This window comes from Neophocaena asiaeorientalis, unplaced genomic scaffold (genome assembly GCF_003031525.2).
Source record: "Neophocaena asiaeorientalis asiaeorientalis breed wild unplaced genomic scaffold, Neophocaena_asiaeorientalis_V1.1 scaffold606, whole genome shotgun sequence".
NCBI lineage: Eukaryota > Metazoa > Chordata > Mammalia > Artiodactyla > Phocoenidae > Neophocaena > Neophocaena asiaeorientalis.
In genome coordinates, this window is record NW_020173687.1 from 11,365,849 (window position 1) to 11,386,906 (window position 21,058).

Consider the following 21,058-nt stretch of genomic DNA (forward strand, 5'->3'; position numbering starts at 1 on the left):
GGCTGACGGGAGGGAGGGAGGGAAATCTGGAAAATGTGGAGCCAGATCCAGAGACTGGCTTTGTGGAACAGGCTTTGTGCTCCAGCCACTGCTTCCCAAATTTAAATCGTTATTACTATTACTTAAAATTTACTTATGCACTATTACTGAATCTTTCTCTTCAATCGAGTTGTTCTTTTTTTAAACTTCAGCAAACAAATTTTAAAGGGAGATCTGTTATCACTCCCAAGCTACAAATAGAAAATCAGTACCACATTTCTACAGGACACTGGAAAAATACAATGGAAACAATACAATCTTATAAATTCATGCTGGATACTGTTGCCGCTGAAAAGGGAGATTAAGCATGAGTAGAGAGGTGCTGAAGACAGACTACCACCACACTGAGACTTCCTAGTGAAAGCAGAAGTAATCTCTATCTCCCTTAGAGTCAAACTATTTAAAATTGTGTCCACATGCCTCCTGGCCATGGGGTCCAGCTCCAGCTCTGTATAAGATGGGGAGCCTTGGGTTTGAAGAGAGAGACTAAACCTCAATCCTGAAAGGAGCAGGCCTAAAACCCAGATGTTCTGAATCTCAACTTTCTCCACTTTTCACTGCACCAAATTGGCTCTTGTATATAGCAGACTTAACAAAAGCTACATCTTTTTAAAAGGCAGGCTCTGCTAACAAGTCTGTGTGGTTTTCTTAACCAGGAAAGTCAATGATCAATTAAACTCCACCCTGAAAGGCCACAAAGCCCTCACAGTAAGGAGTCTGCACAGGACAAATAAACCACGTCTGCTAAGCCAGATTAATTGAATGCAAATTTGCGCCTCATTTGTCCCATTCTCAGTCCTCTGGGTTGATTTTGCTTGACCTGCTGGCAGCAGGAGGATTATTTTTAGCTTGCCATGTGGGCATCTTTTCACAAACGAATAACCTGGCAGGTAGGCAGCAACCCTAGAGGGCCAATGCTTATGTTTTACCATTTCTTTTTCTTGTTCCTATGCCAGGCACCTGTGCATCTGACCTCTTCCCAGCCAAAAGTGCCCTTTCTCCTCTCCAGGGATGGGGGTGCTTTAGTGGGGGCAGAGGTGTGTTGTGGGTATTTATAAGCCTTTGTGTTGGCTTTCTAGCTGCCACCAGACCCTGTGCTGAGAGCGGGGAGGACGGTGAGGGCAGGGGAGTCTCAGACCCGGGCTTCAAATCCACTGAGTGCCTCCAGTTTGGGCTCTTGAAATGAACTTTCCATGAGCTCGTACACTTAGTCACAGAGACAGGAGGACAGGATTGAAATAATACTATATTAATAGTGAACTCTTTGTGTGCTTATTATTCTAAGCACTTTCCATGAATGAATCCTCAGAGCAAGCTGTGACTTAGGTTCTACCACTCACATTTTACAACTATGCAAATCGAATCACAGAGAGATTAAATTACCTTTTAACACAGATGGAAAACCGGAGTGAGGATTTGAACCCATGCAGTCTGGCTTTGGTACCTGTGCATTTAAGAGTGCCAGTCGTTCTCAAACTCTTACGTGCATCAGAGTCACCTGGAGGGCTTCTGAAAACAAGATTTGCTGGGGCAGATCCCCAGAGTTCCTGATTCGGCAGGTCAGTAAATCTAGGGTGTGGCCTGAGGATTTGCATTTCTAACATTTTTTCCAGGTGATGCAGCCACTGCTGGACAGGACTGTACTTTAAGAACCAGTTTTTTCTGGGCATTCTCCGTGAAAATGTCCCCACTCTCCCTTTCTTAGCTTGCAAATGTATTGCCAGCCCTCCCTCGTTCCCCACAATCACACTGGCTGTTTTTCAAAAACAATCAACCTAATAATGTGTGTCAAATGAATGGATCTTTCTCCTCCCATTTTCCCTTAACGTTCTTGAGGAAAATGTTTCCCACAATCATCTCTTCCTCTTTAGTTTTTGGCAGCCTCTCTCAGATGGCCTACATCATCTAAGACCCTCTTGGGGTTCTGATGAGAGCCTGGAGTGGGGAAGGGGTCCTGCTCAAAGGCTTCGCAAACTTGATTTCTACTGCCAAGGGAGACTCATTCATTCAGGCAACAAAGAGTCCCTGTGGGCCTACTGTGTGCTGGGCCCTCCAGTGCCGGGGATATGGTGTGAGGGAGAAAGACATGGTCTCTAATAGGCAGTGAGGTAGGCGGGTGGCGATAGATGGTTTAAAAAATTATTCAACTAAATAGTGATCCTAAGGAAAATCAATGGGAAATCTGCTCCTGTAATCTTTTGTTATGCCATGATCCAGTCCCACCATGCCCACACTTCTTGCCCACAGAAACTGTGACATAATGTGTGTTGCTTAAGCTGCTAAGCTTGTGGTCTTTTGTTATACAGCAACGAATAACTAATACAACCTCTTTGTGGGCGATTTGCCTATAATTATCCAACTTACAAGAGCACACATCTTTTGATTTATCTTTTCTATTTTTAGGACTTTCTCCCACAGACTCGCATCATCCAATACTGTGGCTATTTACATTTAAAAATTTAAATTAAAAAACAAAATTAAAAATTCAATTCTTCAGGCTCACTAGTCATATTTTTAGAGCTCAATAGCCCACATAGCTAGTGGTTATATACTGGACACAGCAGATAGAGAACATTTCCGTCATCACAGAAAGTTCTGTGGACGGTGCTGCTATAGACCAACTCACACTGGCATGTAGGAAAGATACATACACACAAATGTCCAGGACAGCATTGGTCATAATAGCAAAGTGATTAATACAACAGATATCATTACTGGTATGTTAACTCCATGAGGAAAGGGATTTTTGCCCATTTTGTTTACTACTGTATATTCAGCTTCTAAAACAGTACCTAGAGCATGGTAGGTAACTCCATAAGTATTCGTTAAATGAATATACAGCTGATAAGGAATGATGTTTGAAATATAGTTTTGATTAAAATAACACCAGGATGCTGAGTAATGCAAATAATATGTGTATATGTTTGTGTACGATGAACAGATGTCTCTGGGAGGTAGGGTGACCAACTATCCCAATTTGCCTGGGGATGAGGGGTTTCCCAAGATGTGAGGCTTTCAGTGCTAAAGCTGGGAAAGTCCCAGGCAGAGCAGGATGAGTTGATTACCCTACTGGAAGGATTCCAGAGAATCTAGTACAAGTGGCTATTATCAGGAAGTGAAACTGAGGGCCTGGGGCCTAGGTTCTGGGCCTGGAGCAAGACTTACTTGTCATTCTCTTCCCTATTGTATTGTCTAAACTTTTCTCTCAAGTTCACGCGTTACTTTTTGTTTTGTTTTGTTTTTGTTTTTGTTTTGCGGTACGCGGGCCTCTCACTATGTGGCCTCTCCCGTTGCGGAGCACAGGCTCCGGACACACAGGCTCAGCGGCCATGGCTCACAGGCCCAGCCGCTCCGCGGCATGTGGGATCTTCCCGGACCGGGGCACGAACCCGTGTCCCCTGCATCGGCAGGCGGACTCTCAACCACTGCGCCACTAGGGAAACCCTAAAATAAAACCTTAAAAAAAAAAAAAAAAAAAAGATTACCAAACTGGTAAGAGAGCCAGGAGGAATTCCCATCGGAACCACTAGGGGGCATAGGAGTATCTCACAGGCTCACCTGGCCTGGCTCAACTAGGTGATCATGGCTTCCCTTGTTCTTTACAGTTCCTTAAATGTTTACTGCCCCTACCTGTATGGCTTACTGTACTTAGCATGGAAGTAAAAACCAAAAAGAAAAAAAAAAAAAAAAGACTGGGGAAAAAAAGGATATAGTCTCGGATTGCAAGGAGTTTTATCATGAGTGACACTGGCATGTAAATGTCTATTTAGGGACTTCCCTGGTAGCACGGTGGTTAAGAATCCACCTGCCAATGCAGGGGACACGGGTTCGAGCCTTGGTCTGGGAAGATCCCACATGCTGCGGAGCAACTAAGCCCGCGTGCCACAACTACTGAAGCCTGTGCGCCTAGAACCCGTGCTCTGCAACAAAAGAAACCACTGCAATGAGAATCCCGCGCACCACAACGAAGAGTAGCCCCCGCTCGCCGCAACTAGAGAAAGCCCGTGCACAGCAACGAAGACCCAATGCAGCCAAAAACAAATAAATAAATAAATAATAAACAAATGTCTATTTAACCAATAACTTCTAGGTGTCAGGTATCCTGATAGGTGTTGGAATTATGGCAGAGAATGATTTGGATATAAACAGGAAAGACACAGGGGATGACCACGTAAAAAGGCTGCTTCCAGAAAATTGCAGTTCATCAGTCACTCCACCAGCTCATTGCTTTTGCACAGCATTTTACAATTTGTATTATATCAAGGGTCAGCAAGATCTGATAAGAACTAAAACTGAAAAATGGATATTATGGTTGCTCCTGGTAATGTCTAATCTACTTTCTGTCCTTTGGTTGTTTTTTTTTTTTTTTTGGCTGCGTTGGGTCTTCGCTGCTGTGCGCTGGCTTTCTCTAATTGCGGCGAGCAGGGGCTACTCTTCATTGTGGTGCACAGGCTTATTGCGGTGGCCTCTCTTGTTGCGGAGCATGGGCTATAGGCGCACGGGCTTCAGTAATTGCAGCACATGGGCTCTGTAGTTGCGGCATGCAGACTCTAGAGCATGGGCTCAGTAGCTGTGGTGCATGGGCTTTGTTGCTCTGCAGCATGTGGGATCTTCCCAGACCAGGGATTGAACCCACGTCCCCTGCAATGTCAGGCAGACTCTCAACCACTGTGCCACCAGGGAAGTCCCTGTCTCTTTGAATTTGCCTACAATAGGCATTTCATGTAAGTGCAATCACATGATATTTGTCCTTCTGTGACTGGCTTCTTTCACTTAGCATAATGTTTTCAAGGTTAATCCATGGTGTAGCGTGCGTCTAAACTTCATTCCTTTTTATGGCTGAATAATATTCCATTGTATGGATATACCATATTTTGTATATCCACTCATCTGTTGATGGACACTTGGGTTGTTTTCACCTTTTGGCTATTGTGAATAATACTGCTATGAATATTAGTGTACAATATTCTGCTCAAGTCCATGTTTTCAATTATTTTGGGTATATACCTAGGACTAGAATTGCTAGGTCACATGGTAATTCTTTTTAACTTTTCAAGAACTACCAAACTGTTTTCCACAGCAGCTGCACCATTTTTCATTCCAACCAGCAAGGTACAAGTTTTCCAGTTTCTCCACATCCTTGCCAACGCTTGTTATTTTTCTTTTCTTTTTTTTTTTAATTATAGCCATCCTAGTAGGTGTGAAGTTGTATCTCATTGTGGTTTTGATTTGCATTCCCTAATGGCTAATGATGTTGAGTGTCTTTTCATGTGCTTATTAGCCATTTGTCTGTATTCTTCGGAGAAATATCTATTCCAAATATCTATTCCAGTCTTTTGTCCATTTTTAAATTGGGTTGTCTTTTATTTTGTCCACGCCCTGCATCATGTGGGATCTTAGTTCCCCAACCAGGGATCAAACCTGTGCCCCCTGCAGTGGAAGCTCGGAGTCTTAACCACTGGACCACCAGGGAAGTCCCTAAATTGAATTGTCTTTTTGTTGTTGAATTGTAGGAGTTCTTTATTTTTTGGGGAGTTCTTTATATATTTTGGATATTATAAATTCTACTCTTCTGAACAGCATAAATGCAAGGTGACCAGGATTGAGCAGAATGACATCAAGCACAACCACGTTGCCCAAACATCTGAGGCCTACTGTACACCCCAGCCTAGCAAGCCCCACGAGTCTGAGTCAAAAATAATCCTAGCTAGCTTGTGTTAAACTATCACTCCGCACTGGCACCTGTATTAGCTCATCCAATCCTTGGGGGTAGTTAGTTCTATTAACCCCATTTTGCTGATAAGGAAACTGAGGCCCAGTGAGGTAACTAGCTTGTCCAAAGTCACATATAGTTGGAAATTGGCAGAACTGGGATCTGAACTCAGGCCTTTTGGCTTCTTTTCACAAGTCCCATTATTCTTTTGGCACTTCCTTACTTTCCGGCTCAATAAGATGTGCCAGCCCCACATTGTAATTTCCCTGCCCCAGCTCTGACAATCAGTTGTTTCTCCAAGGCTTGGTTCATTTTAGTGGAGAATGGTATTTAGAAAGCAAGATATGGGTGGTCAGTGCTTATTGCTACAGTGGTGTCATTTCTTTCTTTCTTTCTTTCCTTTTTTTTTTTTTTGCCATATCGCATGGCTTGTGGGATCTTAGCTCCCCAACCAGGGATGGAACCTGTGCCCCTGCAGTGGGACCAGGGAGTCCTAATCACTGGACCGCCAGGGAATTCCCCCCCGCCTTTTTTTTTTCTAACAGTGGTGTCATTTCTCATAGGCTCACTCAGTAGACAGAACTAGGAAGTATATCTACATATAGTGTTTATAATTGCAAAATTTCACTTAAAAATTCAGAAACCTGAATATCTGATCATGATCATCTGGGAAATTGGCAACAATCAGCTGGAGGATGGTAGGGGTTCAATAATTTTCGTTTTCTCACTGAAGTATTTATTGAATGCCTACTGTGAGCCAGGTACTATGTTGTATTACATTACTACTAATTTCTGGTACTATATAGTATGAGATGATAGTACTCTAGTACTAGTTATGCCTACCTTATATGCTTGTAGGCAGTTGAGTTTCAATTTCCAGTCCTTACTTTTTATTGCTTTCTTCCCTCCAGCTGGAAGGAAAGCTGGACATGCTTACATGTTCAAGTCACTCAAAGCCCAGTGCAAATGCCACCTCCTCCTTAAGGCTGTCCCCAGTTTGCCATCTCAGATGTCACTTCTCCATTCTCTAAGCTCTCTATCCCTCTCATAACATTCGCCACCTTCTATCCTGAATCACTGTTTTTTAGTTCATCCTACTCCTAATTTATTAATATTCTCTCATTTTAAAAATAGTTATTTATTTTATTTATTTGGCTGTGCCAGGTCTTAGTTGTGGCAGGCGAGCTCCTTAGTTGTGGCATGCAAACTCTTAGTTGTGGCATGCATGTGGGATCTAGTTCCCTGACCAGGGATTGAACCCGGGCCCCCTGCATTGGGAGTGTGGAGTCTTAACCACTGTGCCAGCAGGGAAGTCCCTTAATATTCTCTTTCTGATAAGGAGGCTGTATGCTCCTTGAGGGCAAGGGCTGTATCTGTCTCTGTCCCTTAAATCGAACATCAATCCTGGCACATTGTAGGTATTCAATGAAAATTTCAGTTGGAAACAAATGCTCTCTAATGGGTGTGCTACTAGTAGTAGTGTAGTATGGCAGGTAGTAGTAATATAATTGTGAGCAAAACAGGTATACTAGTTTTGTCCTCACAGAGCTAACTGACTTCTAGGGGAGAAAGATATTAATAAAAATCATATAATATGTATTTGTAGAGTGATATAAAAAACATGATCTGTATTTGCATTATTGTCCACAGTTGGCTTCATACATACGCATACATACATACGCACCCTTAGAAAATATATAGTATCAGTTGATGTTTTGTTTTCCATTTCAGGGTATGTCTCTCTTTTTTCCTTCCAAAATATGTCTTGCAGAGTTATGTAGGTTTACATTACCCTTTTTAAGTGATACATAGTAGTCATTAGTATGGCTACACCATTCCCTTGATGGACATTTAGAATGTTTCTGGGTTTTGTTTTTGCATTACAAACAATGATGCAACAGGTCTCCTTGTGCACTTATGCTTTTTCTCTGGTAGATTACAATAAATCAAATTGATGGGTCATAGGCTTGCTTTTATTTATATATTTATTTATTTATTTTGCGGTACGCGGGCCTCTCACTGTTGTGGCCTCTCCCGTTGCGGGACACAGGCTCCGGACGCGCAGGCTCAGCAGCCATGGCTCACGGGCCCAGCCGCTCCGTGGCATGTGGGATCTTCCCGGACCGGGGCATGAACCCGCGTCCCCTGCATCGGCAGGCGGACTCTCAACCACTGCACCACCAGGGAAGCCCCATTGCTTTTTTTTTTTTTCATTTTTTGCTCTACACGTCTGTGTCATTAGAATTCATGCATTACTTTTGTGATTTAAAAAAAAACACTAAAAAATAGAAAGAAGTAGGTAGATGGTTCATGTTGTTGGCTTTTAGAAAGTAGAGGTGCCTAATCATTGTTACATGACTGTTACATAATCTGCTAATCATTATGTAATAAAATCTGAAAAGGATGCTCCCGTGATTCCATGTCACCAAGCAGAGAACTCGCAGACCTCCAGCCCTGTCTAAAAGATGAGAAACATGGCTCCCTTCAGAGACTTTGGTATTTTTCTGATACAAAATGTCACCGAGAATCAATGGCCAGGGTTTCCTACTGGTAAAGCCTTCTTAAAAATCTGTTTTCTTTTTTGCTGTCACAGAACCACAGAGCTGGAAGGGACTTATTAGCAGCCTCATGCAGTCTTATAACAGTTTCCAAAGGACAGTTTTGAGTTGTTGCAAAGGCAGAGGGTTTGGGTAGGACAGTTCTTCTCAGCTGGAATTCCTGTAAACACCATCACCTTACAGGTGATTAAGAGAGAAGCTTAAACATGAGCTGATAATAGCTGAAGTATACGAAGACCTTAAGTGATGCTCAGACAGCAACAACTAAATACAGTAATTATTGCTGTTTGAATAGCTGGTTGCTGGTTCTCCAAATGCTCTCCCATGTATTATGTCATTGACTCCTGAGACAAGACCCACTGACTTTAGCTGGGGACCCCAAGGCTGAGAGAGAATCCTGCAATCAAGCAACATCTGTTGGGCACCTTCTGATCATGTGCAGAGCTCACAGGAAACACAGATAAATAAGAAGCTCCAGGTCTGGTGGGGGGTGTCAGGTTTAAGCATATATATATATATATATATGTATATATATATACATACATATATATGTATATATACTTATTTATAGTAAGAGCTGAGAAAAAATATTGAAAGACAGTGTTATGGGGTGGGAAACAAGAGGAAGGTGGGTCTTTGCCTGGAGAAATCAGAGAAAGCTTCAGAAAGGATGTGCGGACTGAGCTGGGGCTGGAAGCCAAGAAAACAAGGAAGGGAAGAGGCGAAAGGAAGAACATTCAAACCCAGGAAACAGCATATAGAGGCATAGAGGCTAGAGGGGAGGAAGAGTATGGTAGGTACAGACAGCCAAGACCATGTTGGAGAAAGAGAACTTGGCATGGAGTGGGCTCTGAGTCTGGGGTAAGTTAGAGAGATAGAATGAGTGGTTCAATGGTAAATATGTTCAACAAAGTCTTGAGTATGTGCTAGGCACTTTGCAAGCACTAGGGATTCAGTGAGTGGTGAACCACAATAGCAGAGTTCACGGTCAATGTGGTGGGTGGGAGGCAAATCTATGAAGTGAAGTGACAAGCCACCAGAATTTATGCCAGTGTAGTTTACATTGCAGGTGTCTGGTGAGGTCACAAAGCAAGGAGGCAATATTTGGTTTGGTCTTCCCCAACCCTGGTTTCCATTCAAGGAAGTTGAGGGCTGAGAGAAGTCATTTCCTTTAACTTAACCAGATTCTATTATTTTATTTATTTATTTATTTCTGGCCCCACGGCAGGGCTTGCGGGATCTTAGTTCCCCCACCAGGGATTGAACCCTTGCCGACGGCAGTGAAAGCGCCAAGTCCTAACCACTAGGCCGCCAGGGAATTCCCAACTTAACCAGATTTTAAAAACAAAGTGTATTTAGATTATTACTATATGCCCACTACTGTAATAAGCTGTTTCCATACTCACTTCATTCTCACATGAATCTCAGGAGGCGGTATATTATTATTGCATCTTACAGGTGAAAAAGCTGAGGCTCAGAGAAGTTAAGTAACTAGCCTAAGGTCCTGCAGCTGGTAAGTTGCAAAGGCAAAGCTGGAACCCTCACTAAACAGCCTGTAACATCAACAGTCCTCTCAAGTCTGGATTCAGGCTCACGTGATACTGGGCACCTCACTTGCTCTTTTTAAGTCTCTGGTATTTCCACCTGTAAAATGGGGGTGAGGGATCCAATTGTCAGCTTCTGGTCAGGCGCGGTCGGGAGCCCAGCTCGCAGATCATCTCGACAAGGGGAGGAGGAGGCCGCGGGTCGCTCAGTCTGAGATCGCAGCTCCGAGCTACCATCTCCAGACTACAGACCGGTTCCCATGACAACCCGGCCAGCCGCCATCCTGTGACCGAGGGCGTGCGTCACTTCCGGCACGTTTATTTCCGGGTCACAGCCCCAGCAGAGGCAGTGGGCCTTTAGGCCTCAAAGCGGGACTCCGCGGCCTCTCTGCTCACTCTTCTGCCTCCCGCTTCTTCCTCCACCGCCAGCGAGCAACGGCCTCACCCCAGCCCAGGGCGTAGCCGCGGCCGGGCCTCCCTTTGGACCCGCCTCCGAGAGACGTCACTTCCTGGTTGAGTGTTTCCGGGTTGCCGTGGCCCCGGGCTACTGGTCTCTGTCCCCTGCAGCCGGCCGGAGCTGCGAGAGCCCAGCCGGGCCTGGCTCCGGCGGCGGCCGAGGCTCCTTCTTGCTCCCCTCGGCCGGGGCGTCCTCGGTGGCAGTGCCGGGGTGAGTGCGGGGCGGCCGTGGGCGGAAAAGGCCTCTGGGGCTTTCCCCGGCGGAGGGGGCCCCCCGGTTAGGCGGGGCTCTGCCGGCCTGGGAGCGGGGTCCCTTCGCGGCCTGCGGGGGCGACGGGCGGGCCCGTCTTTTCGGCGCTCCGGGGGCCCATTTAATTCTCAGGATCCCCACTCCCCCAGGATGGCTAAGGGCAGCTCAGGAGGAATACCCCCTCTACAGCGACTAACACGGCAGGAGGACACCCCGATTCCACCGTCAGGCAGTTACCGCGCAGTGGTCCCCAGCTCACGCTCTGGCGGCATACTGGGGTTTGTACTCACTGTGTGACCTTGGGCAAGTCACTTCGTCTCTGAGCCTCAGTTGCCTGATCAGTTAAATGTGGAGTGAACCTGCCTACTAGGGCCGTGGTGGGGATGAAGTGAGATGCATGCGAAGCACAGTCTCTGGCATACAGCAGGCGTCCAGTAAATAATAGCTGCTGTTAATTAATTCACAGACCCGTGGGGAGAGCCCGAGTTTGGGACTAGGGTGTTTTTCACAACTGATGTCGCACTCAGAGGTTGTTGGAATTATCAGGCTGGGAATAGCAGCTTCTGTCCCCTGCAGGGAGGGGAACCTCCTTGCTTCAGAGCCCCTCTGCGAGTCGCAGCTGCCACTGGGGAAGCCCAATTTCAGCATCGCTGAGATTATTTTCAGAGGTTTGGAAACCCTTTCTCTGAATCTCTCTGGAACTGGGTTGGGGTGTGGGGACCCTCTGGCGCTTCACTGCCAGTGGAAGGTTGCCTAGGATGTGTCTCAGGGGCCTCGGGCTGGGGATGAATGCAGAGGATTGGGGTGCGGAGGTGGAGGGGGTTGTTCTGCGCTCCCCTTGCTGCTCTTTGGAGGCCAGGGAAACTCTGAGCCTCTTGAAGCTAGACCAGGGATACATAAACCTGTGGACTGGGGCGATGCCGGGCCCAAAATAGCTTCTGTCTGTGCAGGGAGGGGGCGCCTTCAAATGCTGCTTGGAGAATGTTTCTGCTTGAATGGGCCAGCTGAGGTAAAGCCAAGCTCATGCTTTGCTATCCAGAATCATTTCAATTCCGTTTAGTGAGGTTTTAAACAGATACAGCTTTCCTTTGAGATGTTTAAAAAATAATAATTAAAATCCACCACTTCCCTCACTGCAATATCTCTCTCTTCATTGCTTGGGGACCCGGATTATGGGTGCAGGAAGTGCTGACCAGGCCTGTTGGCTCTGGGCACCCGTCTGATTCTGTTAGGGACGTTCACGGTGCCATTTTTTTTTTTTTTCTTTCCGCCACACTGGCACGTCTTGGCGTTCCAATCCTTGGGTTGCTTGGAGAAATTAATGGCTTCTGTCACCGGGCTGTCTTGGTCTCCTGTAACCACGCTGTTTTTGCAGAGAGCGTGTTTTTTGTTGTTTTGCAGAGTGCTAGGAATAAATTGCTGGCTCTATGCTCAGAAGAGACACCAGCTACAATGCAGCCTGTATTCTCAGGAATGAATTCAGGAGGGATGATGTCAGCTGCTCTACCACTGGCCCGGCTCTGGTCGCCTCTCCTCTTGGCCCTTGAGCTTACGTCATAAATAGATTTGTGGCTCTTCCAGCCCGTGTGAGAAGATGTGAATTTTGCTACTACAGGAATTTTTAGAACTCAACTCTGCTGGCCCTGCCATAGGGCGTTCTGACTTAGTTGAGCCCTTTCAAGAAGAGCTGTCCAGCAGCAGGACAGCTTTGCCTAAAAGCAGCACAGCTCAGAGCTTGAGGCAGGGTTTTGGCCTCAGACCTAGGTTCAGATCTCAGAGCCACTTCTTCCTAGCCTTGTGACTTAGGGCAAGCGACTTGGCCCCTCTGAGCCTCAGTTTTTTCTTTTTTAACCCTGGGGTTGTTGTGTGGATTTCGTTGATTTTCACAGAGCACTTAGCAAAGGGCCCTTATGTACTAATCCCTTGGTGAATGGTACTAATGGTAACAATAAATGAGTGAGATAAATGAGAAAAAGCACAGGCTGCAGGGCCGGTCAACCCAAGTTCAGATTTCAGCTCTGACCCATTCAAGCTGTGTTGGGCAGGTTGTTTAATGGCTGAGCCTTGGTCTGTTTCCTCGTAGAATTGTGAGGATTAAACTGGGTGATGCAGTTAAAGTGGAAAGCCCAATGCTTAGCACATAGTAGGACTTCAATAATTGTTAGTTTCCTTCTCTCCTTGCCTTAATTATCTTTTAGCATTCATTTTCTTTCACCTGTTTCCTCACCTACCTAGGTTGGTTCAAGATTTTTCTTAGATGGGTTTCCTATCCTTGACTTTGGGACTTTGAATACCAACTGGGCTATTTGGATCCCTTTTCCTTGTTTATCTGCCAGCCATAAACAAGGGTGTGGACTGTGGTGTGATTACAGAGCAGCAGACGCTGAGCTTGAGGGCAGCTGACTTTGTTTAAAAAAAAAAAATCAGTCTCTATTGGCTGAAGGCTGACTTCCTTGGAGAAAAATCACAGCAGTGTTTAGGAGACTTGATGTCCCTCTGTTTAAATTGTTCTCAGGTGTACTAAAAAACAGTCCCTGGGGCCAGAGGCTGGATGAAAGCTTCTTTTGGATAAATAAAAAATGGTATATGTATATGGGTTTTTTTTAGCAAGGACAGTGATGTCTTCTCTCAGGTTGTAATACAATTTTATTTTTTAAGAGAACATACATACTTTGATACTGGGCAGTAAGCCCTTTCAAGTAGAATTCAGGGCAGAGCTTTTTCTTCTCAGCTTCTGTTCCCTACTGTCCCCTACCCACCCCACATTCCCCCCACTGCACCCAGCCTAGGGCCTGGCACAGGGTAGGTGCTGCATGCTTGTAGAGCTCAGGAATCATGGGGTGGTGGGAGGTCCACAGGTTTCATGTCATAAGGCCAGTGGAATCTGGGGTCCACCTTTTCCTAACACTGAGCAATAGACAGCACGTCATGTCATGGAGCCTCGGTTTCTTCTCGCTCTTGCTGGTCTCCCAGAATTCTGGGGAGAGCTAAATGAGAAAGTGAAGCATCATTTCGCCTGTTTTATCAAACACCTACTGTGTGCCAGGAGCTGTGTTAGGCACCATGGTGAGCCAAACAGACACCGTCCTTGCCTTCGTGGAGCTTGCTGGGTATTGGCGGGAGACAGAGAGGAAGCTAGTAAATGAATAAAGTTGGTAATTTCAAATGGTGATTACCCCAGGGTAACGCAATAACCAGGGACAGGGCAAGTGGGATTTACTGAGCTGAGGTTGTCAGGGAGAGCCTCGGAGGGATGACATTTGAGCTGAGACCTGAATGATGAGAGTGAGCCAGCGACGGAAGGAATCAAAGGAAGAACATGCAGAAGGAACAACCTGTGCAGAGCCCTGAGGTAGGGACTTCCCTGGTGGTGCAGTGGTTGAGAATCCACCTGCCAATGCAGGGGACATGGGTTCGAGCCCTGGTCTGGGAAGACCCCACATGCCGTGGAGCAACTAAGCCCGTGTGCCACAACTACTGAGTTTGCTCTCTAGGGCCCGCGAGCCACAACTACTGAAGCCTGCATGCCTAGAGCCCGAGCTCTGCAACAAGAGAAGCCACCGCGATGAGAAACCCGCGCAACGCAACGAAGAGTAGCCCCCGCTCGCTGCAACTAGAGGAAGCTCGCGCGCAGAAACGAAGACCCAACAACGAAGATCCAATGCAGCCAAAAATACATAAATGAATTAAAAACAAAACAAAACAAAAAGGTTACCTGGCCTTTAAAAAAAAAAAAAAGGTCTTGAGGTAGAAATGGGCTTGATGTGTTTGAGGAGCAGACAGAAGGGTCTTTGTGGGTGGACCTTAAGAGGGAAGGGAAAGACTGCTCTGAGGACCACAGAGACGTTGGTCAGGAGGTAGAATTTGATCCCAAATGGATTTGTTTGCCTTGTGTGCTCCTCAGGCCTATTTGTTCTATTTGTTCCTGAAGCCTTGGGCTTCCTTGGCAGGGCAGTGGGTGGGAGAAGGTGACCTCTCTGTGTCCCTAATTCTCCTGCATGTCTTACCCCTCACCCCACAGTTAAGACCCCTGGGTGTCTCCCCAAAACTGTGGAGAAGCCAGAGGAGTGGCTCATTGAGACATGGGTGATTTTATTGACTTCCTGATAGTTGCCAGGCTCGTAGGCCCTTAGAACTTCTGAGCTGAACTCAGATCTGCTAAAGGACTCCACAGGTCCGTCCCATCCCACCGTGGCTTCTTTTTGGTCCCTCAACATTTCCCACAGCCTGCAGGACCCCACCCTTCACTCAGGCAGCAGGTGTTTATGAAGCATGTAACCTGCTCTGGCACTGTGACCCTTACTGAGTCATTTGGTCGCAATCCCTGCACCCATGAGCTTGTGGTCAGGAAAGGTAGGACGGGCGCGTGTGAAAATGCATGTCCACCCCCCAGTCGGAGATATTTGCATCACTCTGATCTTACAAGCATCCTTGAGGATGCTTGGAGGGTCTAGCACCTTCAGACACCAGAAATGTCTGCTTGTGTGTATCAAGGGCTTACTTTGAGCTGGCATTCTGAAGAGCTTTCTATAATGATTGCATATAATCCTTGCACCAACTCTGGACTATAAGTGCTATTATTAACCCCCTTTTTCAAATGAGAAAACTGAGGCCCAGGTTGAGTAGTTTGCCCAAGTAACCTAGAAAAGCAGATCCAGGGTTCACACCCAGGCAGTCCAGCTTTGCAATCTGTTTGTAACCCTGATGCTGTGTTGCCTCCCCTGGCCTGGCAGGTCCCTTCATGAATCCAGATTTGCTCCCAGCATCGTAACACTGTAACACCAAGAATTCTGATGGATCTGTACATGTTCTACTAACAAGTGGCCAAGGAGACAGCAAGAGTGTATAAATCCTGTGTCTCCCAGCTCAGAATGTCCTTTCCTCTCCCAACAGCGGACTGTAAAAGTCGGATATGGAATTCCCTGGCGGTCCATGGTTAGGATTCCACGCTTCCACTGCAGGGGGCATGGGTTTGATCCCTGGTCTGAGAATTAAGATCCCACATGTGGCGTGGCCCAAAAAAACAAACAAAAAAACCAAAGATGGATAAAGGCACTCTCCAGGACTCAGCAGCCAAAGTGGTCTTTTTTTTCTTCTTCTTCTTGCAGTACGTGGGCCTCTCACTGCTGTGGCCTCTCCCGTTGCGGAGCACAGGCTCCGGACGCGCAGGCTCAGCGGCCATGGCTCACGGGCCCAGCCGCTCTGCGGCAAGTGGGATCTTCCCAGACCGGGGCACGAACCGGTGTCCCCTGCATCGGCAGGCAGACTCTCAACCACTGCGCCACCAGGGAAGCCCCAAAGTGGTCTTTTTTAAAAAAATTGCAGATATGATCGTGTCCCTCTTCCCCTTGCTTTGAACTGTTCAGGGGCTTCACTTGGCTCTTTGAATAAAATGTACAACTCTTTGAGACCTTGGGGATCAGGATCCTGCTTCTGCCAGCAGCTTCATCTCCTGTGACTCCCCTCCTCTCTCTGCTTCAGCCACACTAGCCTTCTTTGTGTTCACATGCCAGGCTCCTTCCTGCCTCAGGAAAGCGGGGTGTGGTGGTTAAGGGGACAGACTTGGGAGCCAGCCTGCCTGGCCTCTGATCTCAGCTCTGCTTCTTAATAGTCCTGTAACTTTGGGCAAGTTTCTTGATGTCTTCATGTCTCAGTTTTCACATTTGTAAAATGGGGATAACAGCAGTGCCTATCTCCTCGAGTTGTTTAAGAAGACGGAATGAGTTACTCCATGTAGGCACCTGGCAGGTAGTAAGTGCTGATAGTGTTAGCTCAGGGCCTTCCTCCCTGCCGACGCCTCATCCTTTGGGTCTAACCGTCACTTTCTCAGGGGCTTTTTAACCATCCCCCATCCCCATGAAACCAGGTTAGGAGCCCCAATCATATTTTTCATTTGTGAGCTCAGCAAAGTCAAGGACCTTATCTGTCTTGTTTCCACTACAACATGGTGTACCTATTCACTAAATGTGTTGAGGGCCAGGGGCTGGTGGTGCCCGGTGTAGCTCAGGACAGCTGTTTTTTGTTTGGCCTCAGCTGCTACAAGCTGGGACGTGGACCATTTCAAGGAATGATGTGCTGCTTATTCTTCCTGTTGCAGAGCACTCTGCTGGTCCAGGCAGGCGACATGTCAATTCTTTTAGCAATGTCCCTGCCTCTAACTCAGAAGCCATGGAGGAAATAAGGTAGCCCCTGTCCCTGGATCGGATCGGATGGGGAAGCCCAGTTCAATGGATGCAAAATATAAGGATGACTTATTTCGGAAGTACGTGCAGTTCCATGAAGGCAAAGTGGACACCACCCCCAGCAAGCAGCGGCCTGGCAGTGATGAGTCCCTGCGGGTGGCAGCCTCCACCCTGCTCAGCCTGCACAAGGTGGATCCCTTTTATCGATTCCGGCTGATCCAGTTCTATGAGGTGGTGGAGAGCTCTCTGCGCTCACTGAGCTCCTCCAGTCTGCGGGCTCTGCACTGTGCCTTCAGTGTGCTCGAAACGGTGGGTGTCAACCTTTTTCTCTACCCGTGGAAGAAGGAATTCAGAAGCATCAAGGTAAGGTCTAGGGACGGGCTCTCCACACTGGTCTCCCTTCTCCCTTCTTGCCCCTTCCAGTCCATCTTGAGAGGGTTTGTGCCCATCTAATCACATCCTTCCTCTGCTCGCGGGCCCCCCCAGGTTCCCCACTGCCTTTGAGATAACAACCAGAACTGCTCCTATGGCTCCCCACCTGGCCCCTCTGCCTGTTGTCATCTCTTAACTGGCTCCCCACCCCTGGCAGCTCACATCTGAAACTGAGGTTGGAAAGGTGGGCAGTACCCGGTTGTGCAGGGCCTTGGAGCCCAGGGCAGAGGGCTGGAATTTATTCTAAGTGGGCAGGGAAGCAGGCAGTGCCAGGATCAGGTTTACATTGGAAAAGAATCCTGGTTCCTGTACGGGAGAGAGATTGTAGAGGGGCAAGAGTCGGCCGGGGAGACCGTTAGGAGGCTGCTGCAGGTGTCCGCGCAAGCGGAGGAAAGCAGAGAGCGGGGAGGAGGATGAACTCGAGACAGAATTCTGAATCATTCCAAAGGCAGTGATGGCTCAGGAGAGTTTCCACCAAGTCAGGCTAAGCCTAACGTATGCTTCAAACCTTTGTAGAAATGCCAGAAAGGAATATTCTCATTGCTCATGGGTGTTGTGCCTGCTCTTCCTCAAGGAGCAGAGCCGCTGCACCCCACATAGAGAGCTAGTGGCTTTGTTCCCTACGCTGGAAAAAGGAGCGCTGCGTCATTTCCCTCAGACCCGTGCGCCGAGCTGTTGGGAAGCATTAGCCTCTGCCTTCCGCAGTGAGACACTGCCGTGGAGATTACTCCCCCTTCCTCTCCCTGCGTGTTCCGGTTCAGACTTGATGGGATACGCTCTGATGCAGGCTCCGTTCGTTGTGTGCCTCAGAGAGAAACACCCACCTCTCTTTTTCTACCCCCCTTCCTTCCCCTAGACCTACACGGGCCCCTTTGTTTATTACGTCAAGTCCACATTACTGGAAGAGGACATCCGAGCCATCCTGAATTACATGGGCTACGTGCCCGAGTTGGGGACTGCGTACAAGCTCAAAGAGCTGGTGGAGACCCTCCAAGTGAAGATGGTCTCCTTTGAACTCTTTCTGGCCAAGGTGGAGTGTGAACAGATGCTGGAAATCCACTCCCAAGTCAAGGATAAAGGCTACTCTGAGCTGGACGTGGTGAGCGAGCGCAAGAGCAGTGCGGAGGACGTGCGAGGCTGCTCAGATGCCCTGCGGCGGCGGGCCGAGGGCCGGGAGCACCTGACAACCTCCATGGCCCGCGTGGTGCTCCAGAAGTCGGCCAGCGAGCGGGCAGCCAAGGACTACTACAAGCCCCGTGTGACCAAGCCCTCAAGGTCGGTGGACACCTATGACAATTACTGGGAGAGCCGGAAGCCGCCCCTGAAGACCTCGTTGAGCCTGCGGAAGGAGCCTGTGGCAGCAGACTTGGGGGACGACCTCAAGGACGAGATCATCCGCCCGTCCCCCTCGCTCCTGACCATGTCCAGCTCCCCCCACGGCAGCGCGGATGACCTGCCATCCCCCTCCCCCAACAATGGCCTTGGCTTGCTGCGCGGCACGTACTTCTCCGCTCAGGAGGATGTGGATCTGTACACAGACTCGGAGCCCAGGGCCACGTACCGGAGGCAGGATGCCCTGCGGCCAGATATCTGGCTGGTCAGAAATGACGCCCACTCCATCTACCACAAGCGCTCGCCCCCCGCCAAAGAGTCCGCCCTCTCCAAGTGCCAAAACTGCGGTCTGTCCTGCAGCTCCTCCCTCTGCCAGCGCTGCGACAGCCTGCTCGCCTGCTCCCCGGCCTCCAAGCCCGGCGGCTTCCCCAGCAAGGCCTCCGCCCACGACAGCCTGGCCCACGGGTCATCTCTGCGGGAGAAGTATGCAGGCCAGACGCAGGGCCTCGACCGGCCGCCGCACCTCCACTCGAAATCCAAGCCCTCCCCTGCAGCTGCCTCCCGCTGTGGCTTCTGTGACCGCCCAGGGGCCGCCAACACCTGCACCCAATGTTCGAAAGCCTCCTGCGACACCTGCCTCAGCACCTACCATTACGACCCCTGCTGCAAAAAGAGCGAGCTGCACAAGTTCATGCCCAACAACCAGCTGAACTACAAGTCCGCCCAGTTCTCCCATCTCGTGTACAGATAGACTCGACCTTGCGCCTCCCTGCTACAAGGGCTACACCACTGACCTTTCTGGTTTCATGGGGAAGAAACGTTAACATGTTGATCTCAGAAGCAGAGGCCTGCACTTGACCACGTGGTTGTGGGGGGGGGATCGTGTGGCCTGCTGCCCCATGTGGGAGTTCCCGTATCGACTCAGATATGTCAGCTGATGGCTGCTTTGCCACCTGGCAAGAGAGACGGGTGGCACTTGCATTCAGATTCATTTTTGCTATCACTCCCTGTTCCATTCTTTTGTTTTTGTCTCTCAAAGAGGATTTCTATCTCTGGGACTCTTGCCATGCCGACTGCTCCCACGGCAAAGCCAACTTGGACTGGGAAGGGCCCTCCAGGTCCCCTCCGAACGCCCACCTGGAGTGGTGAGCTAGAGGCCTGTTGGCTTGTGAAATGAGCCCTCCTGCCACACCGGGCCTCATCCACTGGCTCATCCCTCCACCACCCTTTCCCAAACACGAGGATCCCCGGCGGCAGCCCCCCACCCAACTTCACTGCCTCTCCATGTATCGAAGGTGACCCGAGTCCAGGGTTCGCTTAATGTCATCCTGTTGCCTCCACAGCTCAGTTCAGCCTTGGGGTTTGTGAAGTTGGCTCTAGCTCTCTGAAGGGTGGACCTTCCACACTGGGACTGACTTTTCCCCCCTTTCTGTTGTTTGCACATGCCTCTCTTACTCTACTGTAAATAGATATTTTTGAGATTTATTTTTAAATAAATATTCAACTTGCTGTGTGTTTCAAAGTGGTTAAAACATTAACAATGTAGCTATTTATAAAAATGCCCCGGGTTCTTTAGTCTTCCAAGGGAGGGGCTCGTGCCCTTCCATCTTGTATCCTCCACTTGCCACAGCCCGAGGGTAGAGTGGAGATTGTAGGGGCAGAGGAGGAACAGAGACAATGTCCCCTGAGTTGGTGAGTGTGTTTCAAAGTGGTTAAAACATTAACAATGTAGCTATTTATAAAAATGCCCCGGGTTCTTTAGTCTTCCAAGGGAGGGGCTCGTGCCCTTCCATCTTGTATCCTCCACTTGCCACAGCCCGAGGGTAGAGTGGAGATTGTAGGGGCAGAGGAGGAACAGAGACAATGTCCCCTGAGTTGGTGGAGAGCCACTGTCTTCCCTACAATAAATTTCTAACACCTACCTCCAGTGTGCACTTAGGGGGTTAGTCCGGGCCGAGAGGTCTGTGCGCCTGCAGACTGTGACAACCTAGTGACCATTCAGGAACCTCACCCTGTGGATCTCCGGCCTGGTCTTTGCCGCTTGCTGAGTGTGAACCTTGCACTCCAAACTTCTTGAGTCTCAATTCAGAAGGAAAATCGTTTGGGATTCCCACCACCCCTGTATCTCAGTCCTCTTCTCTTCACCTGTTTCCAGGATTCCTCTGCAACATTTGTGACCTTTTTGCACTAAAAGTGGGCAGGAGCCGGCGTGTGCCCATCAGACAGATGTGTCCTGAGGTTCTTAGCCGAGCCTCAGCGCTCCTAAACCCGAAGGCCTCTTAAACTCCTCATGTGAATTGCTGACCCTGGATTTCCTTTTGGGGTGCAGAGCAGGAGTGGGGCAAGAATTTGAAAATAAAACTGCTTCCTTGTGAACTAACAGTATATTTTAGCCATAAGTGTTTGTGATGTACAGAACGTTGTAGGAATTTACATGCAGTGGGTCTTCTGATAGAAGGAGGTATTCAGCTCTTGAGCAGATTTAAATCTGGCTGAATCCTGAGGCCACTGAATTTGCTGATGTTCTTCCAACTCAGTTGCGTGATTTTAAG

General features: G+C 48.4%; 1 protein-coding gene across 1 annotated transcript; it reads left to right on the forward strand.

Moving 5' to 3' along the window:
- The first annotated feature begins 10,260 nt into the window (after positions 1–10,260).
- On the forward strand, positions 10,261–20,015 carry SPATA2 (spermatogenesis associated 2). Its single transcript, XM_024750318.1, has 3 exons — positions 10,261–10,521; positions 16,658–17,105; positions 18,031–20,015. Exons 2-3 carry the CDS (start codon positions 16,770–16,772, stop codon positions 19,255–19,257), a joined length of 1,563 nt encoding a protein of 520 aa, XP_024606086.1. The 5' UTR covers positions 10,261–10,521; positions 16,658–16,769; the 3' UTR covers positions 19,258–20,015.
- The last annotated feature ends 1,043 nt before the right edge of the window (positions 20,016–21,058 follow it).

Excerpts from the sequence above, each read along its gene's own strand:
- SPATA2 (XM_024750318.1), top strand. The coding sequence starts at position 16,770 with ATGGGGAAGCCCAGTTCAATGGATGCAAAATATAAGGATGACTTATTT. Across the intron at positions 17,106-18,030 it reads AGGAATTCAGAAGCATCAAG|ACCTACACGGGCCCCTTTGT; the intron begins GTAAGGTCTAGG and ends TCCTTCCCCTAG.